The sequence below is a fragment of the Bufo gargarizans genome, chromosome 7, assembly GCF_014858855.1.
Source record: "Bufo gargarizans isolate SCDJY-AF-19 chromosome 7, ASM1485885v1, whole genome shotgun sequence".
Taxonomy (NCBI): domain Eukaryota; kingdom Metazoa; phylum Chordata; class Amphibia; order Anura; family Bufonidae; genus Bufo; species Bufo gargarizans.
Window position 1 is genome coordinate 83,825,450 of NC_058086.1, and position 13,109 is coordinate 83,838,558.

The 13,109-nt window shown below is 46.0% G+C and overlaps 1 protein-coding gene across 2 annotated transcripts in view; it reads left to right on the forward strand.

Moving 5' to 3' along the window:
* Positions 1–13,109, forward strand: part of PICK1 (protein interacting with PRKCA 1) — a 100,145-nt gene that overhangs the window by 35,841 nt on the left and 51,195 nt on the right. For both annotated transcript variants that reach the window (XM_044302290.1, XM_044302291.1), the window contains exons 5-6: positions 1,347–1,413; positions 3,621–3,710. In XM_044302290.1, the coding sequence (XP_044158225.1) occupies positions 1,347–1,413; positions 3,621–3,710 (157 nt within the window). The remainder of the gene's footprint in view (positions 1–1,346; positions 1,414–3,620; positions 3,711–13,109) is intronic.

A 13,109-nucleotide genomic window follows, 5' to 3' on the forward strand; every position in this document is an offset into this window, starting at 1 on the left:
AAGCAGTAATCAAAGCAAAAGGTGGCTACTTTGAAGAACCTAGAATATGACTTATTTTCAGTTGTTTCACACTTTTTTGTTATGTATATAATTCCACATGTGTTAATTCATAGTTTTGATGCCTTCAGTGTGAATCTACAATTTTCATAGTCATGAAAATAAAGAAAACTCTTTGAATGAGAAGGTGTGTCCAAACTTTTGGTCTGTACTGTATATATATATATATATATATATATTTTTTATAAATAAAATGGATGGATGGTTTTCCATAATTTTGAAGTGACTTTTAGCAGAGCAAAAAGGGGGTTACTTAAAGGGGCTTGCTTAAAGGGGTTGTCTGGGTTCCCCATCTTCACCCCTCTGGCCCCCCTGATATGAGCATTTCATGCTCCAATGCTCTCCTTTGCCCTGTGCTTAATAGCGCAAGTCAAATGCATTTTTTGGAGATCCGGTGACGTACCAGGCTCTGCATGGAGAATGCTAGGTGGAGGCTTCCCCTAGCAATGAGCCCGGTGATGTCACCGGCACTAATGGGCAGGCTTTAGCGCTGGCCTAGCCTGTAAAACAGCTAGGGCAGCGCTAAAGCCCGCCCATCAGAGCCAGTGACATCACCGGGAACAATGCTAAGCAGAAGCCTCTGCCTAGCAGTGTAATAAAAATAAACAAAAGAGCCCTTCTCCTGCGAGATCCAGCGTAGGGCAAGGGATTCCGGAGGGGTGAAGATTGATATATGTTCAGCTCTGAACCCGGTCACCCTTTTAAATCAAATTCCCCGCTTCAATTCCATTTTTAGCTAGGGTCAGGACAGCATTGTACCTAAAGTAAAAAAGGCACTCACCTGCTCCTTGTTGCTCTGTTCCAGCTTCAAGGGTCCAGTACAGTTCCTTATGGTCCCAAGTGTGTAAACTTCTGGACGGGGTCATGTGCACTATTACCAATTACTGGCCTCAGTGGTGACTTGTTCATAAGCAGCACATGTTCCAGCAGTGCCCTGCACCCTGATGACATATCACCGCTGACACCAGTGAATAATTATCTGTATGAAGTAAAGTTTAAGTACCCAGTGGAAGATGAGGACATTTTTCACTCAATTTAGCATCTTGCTTATTTGCAAATTCACCACAACACGTAAATTGATCTGCTCATTCATACTCCTGGCCAGATCCATCCGGACCAGTGCTGAAATTAAGTTTTGAAATCTTCCGCTAATAATGTGTATTAGAATTCTTGTAATTGATCTGTCAATTTGGGATGCAGACTATTTCATTTCTTATGCGTATTTTAATTATGCATAATATACATTTTTGCATCTTTAAGCTAATGAAGGTCAGTGTCTTTTTGTCTAGGGAGAAGTGACTATTCACTACAACAAATTGCAAGCTGATCCGAAGCAGGGAAAATCGCTTGATATTGGTAAGTTGCTGTACATGGCATAGAGTACCATTCTTTAGACTATGTTCCCATCTAGTGTTGTGTGGATAACTTAAGTCAAAATTGCTTTAAAAACCACATCTTCTAGTACGTGAATTATAGAGTATTGAAAAAAAGATATTTTATGTAAGATCGTAATTGAATGCTGAGGACATGGACCAAACTTCACCACATCAACTTTTAATGGATTTTAAAGGGGTATTCCCATCTCATTGATCATATTTTAATTTGCTATTGAAGTGCCTGTGATCATTTTTCTAATTATGTTCCTTTATCAAATCCCTACCTAACTTGGCAAAATTCGTTCACTCCTACCCCACTGTTGTCTTCTGGTAACCACTAGATACGGCCACCACTTGTGTGTCGCATCAGTGGGTCGGGGCTGCACATCGCTGTCTCGAATGCACATGCCGCCACGCATGCGCAATGGTGACGTCTTCCTGGCCGATTATAGTACAGAGCCGCACTGCATACAGAGCATGCACGGCTCTGTACTATACTCGGCCAGGAAGAAGTCACCATTGCGCATGGGCAGCGGCATGCGGCAGTGCGGACTGAGTTCTCAGTGTGATGTCATAAAGAGGCGTGGCCAGCCTTCACTCAAATGGCCTAAGCCTGCCCAGCCTTAGAGGCAGGAAACCAGGGAGTGAACAGCAGAAGTGGCTGCAGGTGAGGATGAAATAGCAAGATGGGAAAACCCCTTTAATGTTTAATCTGATATGCCTATGATTTATACTTGTTTGTAGACACAGTCTGAAAATGTACCAAATTTATCATAGTGGCTGTTGTTGGATGTATCTGGTACATCTGTAGACTATCTAGTCTAGTTTATACCACCTGCTTGTTGGCTTATGTTACTCAGAAAATACGTCCCAGAATTTTGACTGACTGAGCCAAAAATGTGTCCCCGTACTCCCCATGAGTCAAAACATGAGTAACAATGAGCCCAAAAATGTCCATCTAAAATTTTGTTTAAATGTTGCAAATGACGGCATGAAAAATGTGTTTATTTCCTTGGATTGGAATAGGGAAATGAAATGGAAGTGGATAACAGCCACTTCAGCTTGGTGGGATTAATCTTTATTCTTCACATCTGAATTGGGATTTCTTACAGTGCCTGATCACTGGTAGAGTGTAAGGTAGCTTTGGGGTTTATGTGCAGTTTTTCCACATAGATTTTTGTGCAGAAAACATGCAGCATAATACAGTACCAGCAAAGTGAATGAGATTTGACAAATCTTATGTACACTTGCTGTGTGGATCTTAGAATTTTCAATCTCTAGAATGGTTTTCCACATAGACTTCAATACGTTGTTAACATAAACAGAAAATGCACAAATGTCAGCAACAAAAACCATACAAAAACTGTGGTAAATAGTACGAATTTATGGGCAGTTTTGTATTGTTTTGGAGTGCAATTCATGCAGATGTTCTGCATACAAATCTGCACCATGTGCACGTACTCTTAGAGTACGTTCATATGTGGCCATTGTGGATGTTCATATCCTAAATCTGCAGCATTGTAGACTACCAGCAAAGTGGATGATGGTTTAATGGGGTTATCCAAGGGTATAACCTGCACACCCCCATATGCCGGCCTCTCTCACATTATATATACTTACCTTGCTCCCTGCGCTGTTCCTGGTTCCCCCACCACTGCTGCTACTTCTCCCCGTGGGCGGATGAAAACATCCACAATGTTAGGGAGTCTCGTCTCCCCTCCCTCCGACACTGGATTTTGGGGGCATATGGAGGGCAGTTTCTAGCCTTGGATAACTCCTTTAAGAAATCTCATGTACAGTATATGCTGTGCAAAACATCTGCAGTGTAAATTATCCTGAGGTTAGGATTTTAAATCCGTGGCATGTTAATTTATGCTGCGGATCTCAACCCCAGCTTTCACACTCTTTCAAATGGAGAGGGAGAAATCTATAAGCAATTCTGCTGCGATATCCGCATGTAGTATAGCTGTATTTTACATCCCATGTGGACCTATCCTAGTTCTGTTTATCACGTGGAACTGATTCTATTCTTTGCTACTTTTCTGCACTCGGTGGGCCAGTTTTAGCCATATAAGAGTAGTTTGTAGTACGTGTTATATATTCATGTTTTTTTTATTAATAAGAAATGCATGACTTCACTAAGAGGTTCTGTTTTTGCTTTCATTTTAAACTTTATTTTTTTTTCAGTACTGAAAAAAGTGAAGCATCGTCTGGTAGAAAATATGAGTTCAGGCACAGCAGATGCCCTTGGCCTAAGCCGTGCCATCCTATGTAATGGTAATTTTCTCTTCAAATATTTACTTAAAGTATTCCCATCTCAGACAATGGGGGCATATCGCTAGGATATACCCCTATTGTCTGATAGGTACAGGTTCCACCGCTGAGACCTGCACCTACAACGAGAACAAAGCAGAGAGTGTGTGGCTGGAGGATCCCGGATTTCCTGTGGTCTGTCCACCACCAAGCACTGCTCCCATAGAAGTGAGTGGGAGCGCACCGTGCATGCGCTGCCCATGCTCCCATTCATTTCTATGGGGCAGACATTTTCGGTGACCCCATAGAAATTAATGGAGGGCGGCTGCGCATGTGCAGTGCGCCCTACGTTCATTTCCCGACTCCGTTCTCATTGTAGGTGCGGAACCCGCACCTATGAGACAATCAGGGCATATCCTAGTCTGAAGAGGGAAAACCCCTTTAATCATAAAGAGAAGTACAAGAAGCCACCTGGTCAAGTTACTGGTAGTCAAATTGTTACTTCATTTAAAATGTTTCCCACACTGTAATGGGTAAAGGCTCAAACAACCTTCATGTTCTTTAGAAGTTAGCAGGAGGCATACTTCCTTGCACATTTTATGTCTTGCAGTTGGTTGCTAAAGATGTCATAATGGACAGTAAATTAAATATAACACTTGCCAATCTTTGGGAACCTTTTTAGTTGATCCTAATGTACAGAACTAAGCCGGAAAAAAAAAAACTACTATGTCTCTATGATTCATTCCCACTATGGGACCTGCCCTCATACAGCTGAATCAGTTGGACCAGACACCAGGTCTGCTCCTGGTTTGGCTGACACAGGAGTAGTAGTTCAGCAGTATTGTTTACACTGCCAAGAGGCACCAGTAGTAAAACGTCCCTGTGATTGAGCCACAACACTAATCTAGAGGAAGCATGGGTACAGGTGTTGACGTCTGATGACGCTAAGATTGCAGTTTTGGATGTATGATTGGGGGGAGACTAGAACCATGTTAAAAAAAAAACCATTAACAACTGTTCTGTTTTGGAGTTGTGTGGCTCTGAAGAAAATGTGCAGACATATGTATCAACAAATCCTGAAAACAATATCCCATAATTGATGCAAAAACAAAAGCTAAAATAGGACAATGATCAAGAGAAAAAAAAAGTTCAGAAATATTTCAGTTAAGGCTACTTTCTCACGACTGATATAAGGGGACACAGCACCATGGGTATATCCTTCCACTAGAAGGCTGACACTAGAAGTAAAAAGTGTTGGCTCCTCCTATCTGGGCTATACCCACTGCACATGCAGGAGCAAACCAGTTTTTTTCTAGTATCCATAGGAGGCAGACACGACCTGCTTTTTTCTGCAGGTCTTGCTGCTATTTTATTTTATTTATTTAATGTATTTAATTTCATTTTTTATTTTCTTCCTTATGCAGGTTTTTCACCTGCTGCAGGTGGGTGCTCCATCGTGGACTGCCACTTTAGTTGCACCCCCTGCGGGCGCGCTACTTTGGTACCTCGCCGGTCACCCAGTCCCCATTACTGCCTCTGCAGTGGCTTTCCAGCATTCCCACGGGTTCCATGTTGAGTCTGCTGATGGGGTGACCCTGCGGCGCCTGAAGATGTCAGAGGGTAAGTACTCGATTTGGCCAGGGTGTCTATTTCTAAGTGAGGGCACCTTATAGGGTCTATCCCATATCGGTGTCACGGATAGTGTTGCAGAAAGCTGGAACTTGTAAATAAACATCCAACTGGCTTGATCCCAAACTAAGGAGCATATGGGTGAACCCTATAAAACCCCTAGAGCTCTCCCTGACTGCTATGCCCATGCAAAGGTCTTTATGGTAGACGATTGCATGTCCACGTACCTCATATACTATGTCACACCTGAAAACCCTATAATAGTGAGGGGACACGACCACCGGCTCCCTGCACTTAATACGGATGGAGTCAAGGTCACCTAGAATCAAGCCAGCAAGGAAACACAAATAAAGGAAACAGGCTTATCTGAGGAATCAGCAGAAGCAGCATCCAGCAGTGAACACAATCCTAGAAGAAGTATAAACCGAAAAGTGAGGCAGTATGGGAGGGAATATAACGGGAGACAATTAGTTTAAATAGGTAACAGATGGGAGAAGGAAAGGAGATGACAAAGTGAAACCAAAACAAAGAACTTCATGCAGGTAGAGAAGAACATCTAACAGACCTTCTCACAGAAGTGGCGGTGACAATCGGCCGCAAATAGTTCTCCCGGCTTATGCTGGGAATAGGCCTCATTTTCTCCAGCCTGCCGGCCGGACCCATAGCCTTCCAGGGCCCCCTTTTTTTCGGTAGAGGGGCGGTACCTTCTGCTGCTTCTGAAGAAAAGACTCCATCTTCCTCTCGCCATCTGGAGTGTTCATGTGTCTTCCTTAGCTGCTGCAGCGCATCTTCGGACACAGCACCTGGGGCCTGGTCGAATAGCTTGGCTAACCTTTTCTTTTCTAAAGTTTTTTTCTTTTGCCAGCATGTCCTCGGCCAGTTCGGACCCCCAAACCCGGGTCCCTATTGGGGTAGCCATTCATTATGCGTGCTCCCGATGCAATAAGGCTTTGCCTTCCCCTCAAACCAACTCGCTCTATGAGCAGTGCCTTGACCCCATGCCCCCTCCTGACGCCCTAGCCCCCTCTGTGGTGTCTGTCCCTCCTGATTGGGCCGCCTCACTGTCCCAAGCCATAGGGAATCTTGCCAGCCTTTCCCGGTCCATGGTGCCGTTGTTCAATCACTTGCCTGCTCAAATTGCGTCAGCCTCACGCAGGGACCATGTTGCTAAAGGGGCACGTTCCCACTCTGACACCAGGTCCCGTAAAAGACCTTGAATAGTCTCAGCCGCGTCCCTCTCATCCTCGGGTCACTCCCTGGACAAGTCTGAGGCAGGCGAAGTCTCGTCTTCTGCCGCTTCGGCCGCTACTGGGGACACCTCTGACTCCATTTAGCATCAGAGCACAGTTCAACATTGTCTGCGGTCATGCAGGACCTCGTTAAGGCTGTTAGAGACGCTCTCAGAGTGCAAGAGGATCCTCCCTCCTCTACCCAGGATTCTGTGTCCTTCCGCCGTTCCAAGTGCTCCATGTTGGGTTTTCCTAACCAGCCCGATTTCAACGCACTCCTGGCCAAGGAGTGGCGTCAGCCTGATAGGCGCCTGCAGACCTCTAAGAGTTCGGACACTCTTTTTTCCCTTTCATCCTCCATGACGGCATACCATGAGAGATGACCCGCCTACAACCAGGTAGGGACAGGAAGTATAAATTTGACTCTCCTCCAGCTCCTCCTCAGTGTCTTCCTGTCCCTCCAGGTAGGAGATAGGGTTTTCCCTTATGGTCGCGGACCATGAAGAATGAAGAGGATCACCATGTGAGGAGGCAGCAGAGTCTGAACCCTAGTTGGGTAAGCGGGCGCTGAAGACATGTCTCTTACCTGCTGCTAGGCGCGGGCAGACAGGTCCACGTGGGGCCGGACACTTATGGAGTCCCTCCGGTCAGTCGCCAAACTCCACACTGCGATCCGTCATGGCTGGCGCTCACAGTGTCGTCACCGGAAGTGGACGCGCTCCATGCGTTCCACAGCTTACTTCCGGTATGGTGCCTGAGAGCACTTCCAGCAGTGGATCACATGCCGGGGATGGCGGGAGATTCAAAAATAGCGCAGGATTATGACGGAGGTCGTCCTCTGATCTGAGGTCTTAAGGTAAAATTATTTAAAAAGGGAGGAAAAGAAAGCGTGGCTGTTACCCTAAACATGCTGGATCCAAGTGGAGTTATGGAGACCACTCAGGGATCTACACCTGTGAGTAATGTTACCAGGACAAGGGTTAAAGAGGACCTTTCACCAGAATAAAACTTCTAAAGTAACTATACAGGCATGTAGAGCGGCGCCCAGGGACCCCCCTGCACTTACTGTTATACCTGGGCGCTGCTCCGTTCTCCCGTTATTGCCTCCGGTATCTTCATAGTTAGGCTCCACCCAGGGGAACCTGCCGTCGGCTCATTCTCCCATGCTGCAGCGCTGGCCAATCACAGCACTCAGCTCATAGCCTGAGAGAGAAAAAAGCCTCTCAGGCTATGAGCTGAGCGCTGTGATTGGCCAGCGCTGCAGCATGGGAAAAGGAGGCGCCGGCAGGTTCCCCTGGGTGGAGCCTAACTTTGAAGATACCGGAGGCTATAACGGGAGAACGGAGCGGCGCCCAGTTATAACAGTAAGTGCAGGGGGGTCCATGGGCGCCACTCTACATGCCTGTATAGTTACTTTAGAAGTTTTATTCTGGTGAAAGGTCCTCTTTAAACAGTATATTCTGTAATTAACCCTTATGTGTTTCCCTATGTGTTTCCCTTTCTTTCTGTATGTGTGCAGAGTGAGAAAGAGGTTGCTCAGAAAGCTAAAACTAGTCAGAGGGCAAAAAAGTGCAGTATTTGTTCTGTTAAACTTTCAGATTCCTATACTAGGAAAGTTTGTAAAAAATGTACTCACAATATTTCTAAAGATTTAGTTCTGTCTTTAAAGAAGAACTTAAAAATACGATCAGAGAAGAAATCAGGTCTGCTATGTCAGATCCCTCGATAATTCCTTCCTGCTCCAAACAGGCGCAGGGACCAGCGACAAAAACGTCTGATTCAGAGTTAGAGGAAGATTCAGAATCAGGAGAACTAGGTTCCGGAGATTCTTCTGGATCTGATTCAGAATTTAAAAATTATCTTTTTTCATCAGAGGATACCAGAGAATTAATTAAAGCTGTTAGGGCCACTATGGATCTTTCTGAGGAAAAGGTCCGCAGATCAGTCCACGATGAAATGTTTAGTGGCTTTGAACAGAGGTCTAACCGAGGTTTTCCGGTACATAAAAATATGCATGATCTAGTTAAAAGAGAATGGAGGTCCCCGGATAGGAAATTGTTCATTCCTAAAACAATAAGACGACGGCTTCCTTTTTCTAGTAAAGATGAGGCCCTTTTAACGACTTGTCCTAAGATAGACGTTTCCCTTATCTAAATTCGTGAAAGGTCCCAATGCCTTACCGTTTGAGGATATGGGATCATTAAGGGATCCCATGGATAAAAAGACGAATCAAACTCTCAAAAAGACATGGGAAGCTTGTGCGGCCCTGTTTAAATCACACCTAGCTGCAACATCAGTATCCAGGTCGCTAAAGAAATGGCTTACGCAATTAGAATCCTTACTGAAAAATGGTAATACATATGATAGTCTAAAAGATTCCTTTCCGCTATCAATTAAAGCTGTGGATTTTATATCTGATTCAACTGCGGAATCAGTCAGGATAGCTGCAAAGGCAACTGGGTTAGCGGTCGTAGCAAGGAGATCCCTCTGGTTAAAGTCCTGGTTGGGAGAGGTCAGTTCAAAACTGAAGTTATGTACCTTGCCCTTTCATGGTAATTTGTTATTTGGAGAGGATTTAGAATCTATCCTAGAAAAGGCTTCCGACTCAAAGAAAACCTTTCCCAGGGACTCTGGGAAAAGGAAATTTCCCTCTCAGAGAGTTAAAAAAGGAATTCCCTTTCAAACGAGGAAAACGAATAGAGATTCGGGCTGGTCAAGGGGAAAAAAACGAAGAGTAGAGGATACTTGTTCACTATAAAGAATACGGAACCGTCAAAGCAATGACACCAGATCTCAGGTAGGAGGAAGATTAAACTTGTTTCTAGACTATTGGGCAATGATTACAACAAACCCTTGGGTCTTTAATATAATATCAGAAGGCTACAAAATTGTGTTTCGTCTTCCTCTTCCCTCAAATATTTTCAGGGTAACTCCAGTTCAAAAAACTACCTGGAAGAAGGGATTCGGAAGCTACTGGCTCAAAAGGCCATAATTCCGGTTCCCCATTCTCAAAAAGGTCAGGGATATTATTCAACCATATTTGTAGTAAAAAAGCCAGATGAGAAATTTCGGTTAATAATAAACCTAAAAAACCTGAACAAGTTCATAGAATACAACAAATTCAAAATGCAAACGATAAGATCAACTGTGAATCTGCTAAAAAAGGGAGACTACTTGGCCTCCATAGACTTAAGAGACGCATACTACCATATTCCGGTATGCAAACAGTCTCAAAAATTCCTGCGGATAGCGGTCTATTTGGGGAAAGATCTTCTCCATTTTCAATTCCAGGTATTACCTTTTGACATAACCTCAGCCCCCAGGGTCTTCACAAAGGTGATGCTGGAGCTGGTGGCACACTTGAGAAGGAGAAACATCCTGATTGTCCCTTATCTAGACGACCTACTGATAGGCGAGACAAGACAGTCCCTAGAGAACAATCTCTTAGTTACCTGTCAGACGCTGTATCTAGCGGGATGGCTAATAAATTGGGAAAAATCAAAACCAATCCCGTCCCAGGAAATAATTTTCTTGGGCCTCTCCCTAGACACCACTCATCAGAGGACGTCTCTTACAGAGCAAAAAGTGTCTGGAGTGGTAGAAAAAGTCTCAATGTTTCAAAGTCATCCGTCTTGTACGATATGAGAAGCTATGAAACTACTAGGGACTTTTTCTTGCATCCCTGCAGTAAAGTGGGCTAGGGCTGAAACGATTATTCGAATAACTCGATTAAATCGAGTCAAAAAATTCATCGATGCAGTTTCCCTGCATCGATGAATCGTTCAGATCACGTGATCACGGAGCGGGAGTGAAATAAGCGTCTCACTCACCGCTTCCGTGTCCTCCGGAGCCAGAGAGGCAGGACTGAGCCGGCCGGCACAGCTGAGGAGGAGGAGGGAGTCTCTCCCTCCCCACTGTGCGCGGCTGCCGCTGAAGACCAAGGAGGAGGGGAGGGGAGGAGGAGAGGAGGGGAGGGACTGTGGCCACTGCACCACCAATGAATGTGCCGGCCATATCCCACAGGGTCCCCCTCCTCCCCCCCCATCATTGGTGGCAGTTTGCAGTTCCGATCGGAACCCCAGCAGTGTAATGCTGGGGCTCCGATCGGTTACCATGGGAGCCAGGACGCTGCTTAAGTCCTGGCTGCCATGGTATGTTAGTAGTGAGCAGAGAGCAGCGCATTATACTCACGTGCGCTGTGGCCGGCGGTCGCTCCTTCTCATAGGTCTGTGCGGCGCATTGCTAATGCTGTAAGCATTAGCAATCCGCCGCACAGACAGAAGGAGCGACCGGCGGCCACAGCGCACGTGAGTATAATGCGCTGCTCTCTGCTCACTACTAACATACCATGGCAGCCAGGGCTTCAGTAGCGTGACTCCTGGCTGCCATGGTAACCGATCGGAGCGCCAGCATTACACTGCTGGGGCTCCGATCGGAACTGACACTGCCACCAATGATTGGGGGGAGGAGGGGGACCCTGTGGCCACTGCCACCAATGATTAATACTGGGGAGGGGGGGTTGCGTTACCAGAGGGGGGCATATCAGGGGAGGGGGGGGGGGAGAGGCAGATCAGAGGCTGGGGGGAGGGGGGGGGAGAGGCAGATCAGAGGCTGGGGGGAGGCAGATCAGAGGGGGGGGGGCAGATCAGAGGGGGGGAGGCAGATCAGAGGGGGGGGGGCAGATCAGAGGGGGGGAGGCAGATCAGAGGGGGGGGGCAGATCAGAGGGGGGGGCAGATCAGAGGCTGGGGGGAGGGGGGGAGGCAGATCAGAGGCTGGGGGGAGGCAGATCAGAGGCTGGGGGGAGGCAGATCAGAGGCTGGGGGGAGGCAGATCAGAGGCTGGGGGAGGCAGATCAGAGGCTGGGGGAGGCAGATCAGAGGCTGGGGGGAGGCAGATCAGAGGCTGGGGGGAGGCAGATCAGAGGCTGGGGGGAGGCAGATCAGAGGCTGGGGGGGAGGCAGATCAGAGGCTGGGGGGAGGGGGGAGGCAGATCAGAGGCTGGGGGGAGGGGGGGAGGTAGATCAGAGGCTGGGGGTAGGGGGAGAGGCAGATCAGAGGCTGGGGGGAGGGGGGGGGAGGCAGATCAGAGGCTGGGGGGGGCCAGATCAGAGGCTGGGGGCAAGCAGATCAGAGGCTGGGGGGAGGCAGATGGAGAGTGGTTAATGGAGGCTGCAAGCACCACCTTGGCATGTATAAAGTTATTGGTTTAGAGAGGGGTTAATGAAGGCACCTCCAAGGTGCTTTCATTAACCTCTTCAGACCAATAACTTTATACATGCCTAATGCCAAGGTGCTTCCATTAACCCCTCCAAACCCAATGGGCATGTATAAAGTTATTGGTTTGGAGGGGTTAATGGAAGCACCTTGGCATTAGGCATGTATAAAGCTATTAACCCCTTCAAACCAATAACTTTATACATACCTAATTACGTACGTTATTTTAAGTAGCTTTTTCTTATTAGATTACTCGATGAATCGAGAAATATAATCGATAGAATACTCGATTACAAAAATATTCGTTTACTGCAGCCCTAAAGTGGGCTCAGTTCCACTCTCGAACTCTGCAACATTGGGTATTAACCTGCTGGGACTGAAACTAGAGTTCACTGGAAACTAGAGACTGAGAGATTAATTGCCAAAGAGAGTAAAACTAACCCTAAAATGTTCTTCAATTATATAAATGTTAAAAAGTATAAATCTGAAGGTGTCGGCCCGTTAAAGAGTAATGAGGGGGGAGTCGCAGAGAGCGACGAGGAGAAAGCAAAGCTGTTAAATATTTTTTTCTCCAATGTATTCACTGAGGAAAATAAACTGTCAGATGACATGCCGAATGTTGAAATAAATTCCCCATTAAAAGTGTCCTGTCTGACCCAGGAAGAAGTGCAACAGCAACTTAAAAAGATTAGAATAGACAAAGCGCCAGGACCGGATGGCATACACCCCCGTATCCTAAGGGAATTAAGTAATGTCATAGCCAGACCCTTATTTCTAATATTTGCAGACTCTATATTGACAGGGAATGTCCCACAGGATTGGCGCATGGCAAATGTGGTGCCAATATTCAAAAAGGGTCCAAAAACAGAGCCTGGAAACTATAGGCCGGTAAGTTTAACATCTGTTGTGGGTAAACTGTTTGAAGGTTTTCTGAGAGATGCTATGTTAGAGCATCTTAACGGAAATAAGCAAATAACGCCATATCAGCATGGCTTCGTGAGGGATCGGTCATGTCAAACAAATTTAATCAGTTTCTATGAGGAGGTAAGTTCTAGACTTGACAGCGGCGAATCAATGGATGTCGTGTATCTGGACTTCTCCAAAGCATTTGACACTGTACCACATAAAAGGTTAGTATATAAAATGAGAATGCTCGGACTAGGAGAAAACGTCTGTAAGTGGGTAAGTAACTGGCTCAATGATAGAAAACAGAGGGTGGTTATTAATGGTAAATACTCAGATTGGGTCACTGTCACTAGTGGAGTACCTCAGTATTGGGCCCTATTCTCTTCAATATATTTATTAATGATCTTGTAGAAGGCTTGCATAGTAAAATATCAATTTTCGCA